A 4,290-nucleotide genomic window follows, 5' to 3' on the forward strand; every position below is an offset into this window, starting at 1 on the left:
ATCATCTTTATTTAGTTTAGTGCAGTAAATCTGAATACGACGCAATATTTGGCTCATAATCATTTGCCCTTCTTTGCCTTATTTTATTCAGATCTTATTTCATGTTTCCCGCTGTTTAATTGTCATTTGTTCATTTCATTTCCGTCTGCATGACCAGAAATGTCTGTTCATTTTTGCTAATGGTTTACAACTACTTCACTTTTCATCGACTTATCTTTTCAATTCAAATTCAGTAAACAGAATCTCTTTTGATTTCGCTGAACAAAGCTGAGTTCAAAACTTATGTAAGTATTTCACCTGGCAAAATTCAATCCTGATATGGAAAGTGTGTCTTTGCACCGCGAAGCCGATATCAAACCAACAAAGTATGACAGTCTGCTAAAAACTCAGCACATTGTTTGGTTCAAACATTACAAAAACATTTTTCCATATAGGTTGCTTTCAAATAATCCTAACGGTTTCTCTCTGGCAGAATTTAAGAATGACTTTTGCAATCCTGACTGTAAAACTCCTCATATAAGAAACAAAGATTTTTGTGTAGGAAGAAAACAAATTTTTTTTAGTTCACAAAAATTATTATCTCCTTCAAAATTCCCTTACTTAAATAAGAGAAAGCGTTAAAACTTAAAACTAACTGATCATCAAGGTTTCCAACGCCACTAAGTAAGGTTCTTTAAGATTCCTCTAAATGGCATACACAATTAGAGGCAGAATACAAGGCTGTCAAAAATAAAAACAAATTAGAAATCCTGCTTATTCTCTGCCTTAAATTGGAATATTTTCATTAAAATATATCAACAACCAACTTTGTGTTTACAAGAATCTAAGTGTTAACACATCTCTCTGGTAGAATTTAAAACTGGCGGTTGCAACCCTGAGATGTATGTTGGAACATTTTTTTGCGACGAACAGACTCGCAAATGCCGTCTTGTTCTTGATTTTCTCTTACTTCTATAATTTGAGCAATTGTTTTGTTGGTTCGATTGCCACTTTCCACCCAGCTCTTTTTGCCACTCTCAACGCTGCAACAATTGTGACCAGTGGGGGGACATAATTGTCCAGTCATATGTCAAAAAATACCATTTTAAAAATTCCTTATTGTTGACCGGCTGCTAACAATTTATTTCACCGATAAGCTATGCTGCTGCTGCTGTTATGTTTTTATAGAGTACTGAGATTTAGGCAAAAATATATGAACTTCTAGAAAAATTTGAACTTAGCTGGATGTCTTTGGATGGCTAAATTGGGCCTCATAATTTGAATCTAATCTCCCAGCATATGCTTTCATCTCTAAAACGCAGTTCATTTATGTGATTGCATATATGCATTTAACTATCCGGATTCGACTTTCAGAGCATCGAAGCGATTAGTGATGAATTTCGAATTCTGCAATTTTGTTCTATCCAGTAACTTGATCGTGTCGTTTTTGAGACTTTTCTCATCACAAAAATTCATAGCAAAGTCGTCTACTTTTATTCTGAAACCTGATAAAATTCATTCTAAAAATGCTTTTTAAATTCTAAACGCTTTTTTCTATTCTTCTACTACTACTACCACAATCTTCTTCAACGCAAGAGGTGCCGCTCCAACGATGTTTTCACATTAGTGCTCCCTGAGTAGAACCTATGTGCAATTTATGGTCATAAATGACATTACAGTCCATCATAATAAAACAGTACGTGCACCTCATGTAGTGAAAACATATTTCTAGCATTGAAAAAGTCAAATTCAGATGTTTTGTTTCCATGTTTTTTTTGGTAACTGACAGTTAGCAATGTGGGACATAAAGTCAAGTTTTTTGCGGCAAATCATCTTAACTTCCGTATTTAGCCATCTTGAAGTTGCATCCGCAACATGCTTCACGGGGGCAACAGGAATAAGAGGGTAAAACACGAACAAATCCACCAAATAAATATTGTTTCCAATTCCAGTTAGAATCCATAAACCCAAATTAAATTGAATAAAACTATATGCAACCCCCTTTGCCTAAAACCGGAGCGCAAAAAATATCAACAAAAAAACTAATCAGCGAAAACACGGGCGAGACCGGACACGGGGCGGACGAAGGTGCCGTAAGCCGTTTTCACTTTAACTACTCTGTTGTTACCATCTCGTCCAGGGAACACTTCTTCTACTCTTGGCAGAGGCCAAATACCACGTGGGGTGTAGTCTTTCAGGATCCACACCACATCGTTGACTTTGAGTGAATTCCCGGCGTTTTCGGTCCATTTTGGTCGCTTTATCAAGGTCGGTAGGTATTCCCGGACTACTCTCCTCCAGATGTGGTTGAGGAATTGTTGAACATTCTTCCAAGACTTCATGTTAGCTGGCTTTGTTGACGGGAAGATACCAGGGGGAAGAGAGTTGTAAGGACGCTGAAGTAGAAAATGGTTTGGCGTCAATGGTTCTTCGTTTTCCATGGCGTCCGACACGTTTGTAAGTGGTCTGGAGTTCATCATAGCTTCGGCTTCAACCATGATTGTGTAGAAAACGTCAAAAGTAAACTTTCTTGACCCTAGAATGATCAGGAGCGTCCGCTTGACACTCTGGATCAGCCGCTCCCAAGCGCCGCCAAAATGAGGGCCATAAGGTGGGTTGAAGTGCCACTTGGTGTTCTGTGCCGCAAGTGCTTTGTGAATTTTATCCTTGTCGAGATCATTCAGACACCTTTTGAGTTCTTCTTTGGCACCAACAAAAGTCTTACCGTTGTCACTGTACAAATCAGCGGGCTGACATCTTCGCGAAGTGAAGCGGCGGTAGGCGTTCAGAAAAGTGTCTGTATTCAAATCTGGACAGGTTTCCAAGTGGACAGCTCGCGTTACCAGACAAGTAAAGATGAGGCCGTAGTGTTTCTGAACCTTATCTTTTCCTTCCTCAATGTAAAATGGGCCGAAAAAGCCTAATCCGCAGTTGGCAAATGTAAATTGTTTGTTTTCAGTAGGGAAGCGGCAATCAGGTAGCGGTGCCATAAAAGTCTCAATACTTTGCGGTTCGAAACGTCGACAAAGGAAGCATTTGTATCTAATGCTCTGCAGTGTTCTGCGGAGGCCGATTACGTAGTACCTTTGCTGTACAAAAGCCTTAGTGGCTTCCGTTCCCTGATGCACACAGATGCGATGGGCATGTTCGAGGTATAAACCACAAATGTGATCTTTTGCATGAAGTAGTATGGGCCGCTTGGCCAACTCGAGTTCACTGGGAGCAAAAATTAGCCTTCCACAGACGCGTAGTATACCGTTCTTATCAAGCATTGGGTTTAATGACCTGTGTTTGAATTTCGGGTCCAGTTTACGGCTACTTTTTAGCAACTCGATGACGGTTGGGAAGCTATTGACTTGCGACATTTGTATCAAGTAAGATTTTGATAACTCAATGTCTTAAACAGTGTATTGATGGTGATTGTCACGCTGTTTTGTCGCTCTGTAGATCAGATTGAAAACAGTAGCTATCGTTAGCAAAATCTTTGTCTATTTTGAAAACTGTTTAGGGTCGAGTACTGGTTTCTTGGTTCTTAAGGCAGATCGTGTTGTTGCAGCACAAATCGGCAGTTGCTTTGTAGGTCTACAAAAGACATCATCTGTGGAGAGAAAATCTGGTGGCTTAAACCATTTTGCTTCAATTTCCTTGGGTTCTAAACCACGAGTACCATGATCAGCTGGGTTTAAGTTTGTCACAATATGATTCCAATTGTCAGGTTTGCTTTTTACTTTTATTTCTGCAATGCGATTAGCAACAAAAACTGGTTGCTTCTTGGAAGAACCAATCCAGTCAAGTACAACTTGACTATCCGTCCAATAAAAAACATTGCTGATTTCAACAGAGAGTTCATGTCTAACAAAATTCAGGAGTCGAACACCTGTGACAGATGCCTCTAGTTCCAACTTTGGAACGCTCAACTGTTTAACGGGCGCTACCTTGCATTTCCCGATCACGAATGCAGTTTGTACTTCGTTGCTGGTCTTATTCAAGCTCCTGAGGTAGACAACAGCACACGTTGCAACAATCGATGCATCAACAAAAACATGCAACTGGTTCTCTGTCTCCAGTAGATTCTGTGTTGTCATCTGTCGTGGAATTTCAATTTGAGGCATAGAGTGATAACTGTTAAGATGTTTTTGTAAGGGATGTAGAAGTTCAATTGGGAGTGGCTCGTCCCATTTTCTACCTAACTTCCAAAGTTGCTGAAGAAGAATTTTGAACTTTATTGTCATTGGGCCAAGAAACCCAATTGGGTCAAAAATTGATGACACCAGACTGAAAAGTTTCCGTTGAGCGTATTGTTCAGCTTCC

General features: G+C 39.6%; 1 protein-coding gene across 1 annotated transcript; it reads right to left on the bottom strand.

The window, feature by feature from the left end:
• Window positions 1-2,021: 2,021 nt before the first annotated feature.
• LOC142344321 (uncharacterized) lies at window positions 2,022-3,344 on the bottom strand. The gene has a single exon (XM_075395909.1). The coding sequence runs from the start codon at window positions 3,342-3,344 to the stop codon at window positions 2,022-2,024; it is 1,323 nt and encodes a 440-aa protein (XP_075252024.1).
• Window positions 3,345-4,290: the final 946 nt, after the last annotated feature.

The sequence above is a fragment of the Convolutriloba macropyga genome, chromosome 8 (genome assembly GCF_964194025.1).
Source record: "Convolutriloba macropyga chromosome 8, txConMacr16.3, whole genome shotgun sequence".
In the NCBI taxonomy this organism is placed as follows: domain Eukaryota; kingdom Metazoa; phylum Xenacoelomorpha; order Acoela; family Convolutidae; genus Convolutriloba; species Convolutriloba macropyga.

Coding starts and splice junctions, on each gene's coding strand:
- LOC142344321 (XM_075395909.1), bottom strand. CDS start 3,344: ATGTCGCAAGTCAATAGCTTCCCAACCGTCATCGAGTTGCTAAAAAGT.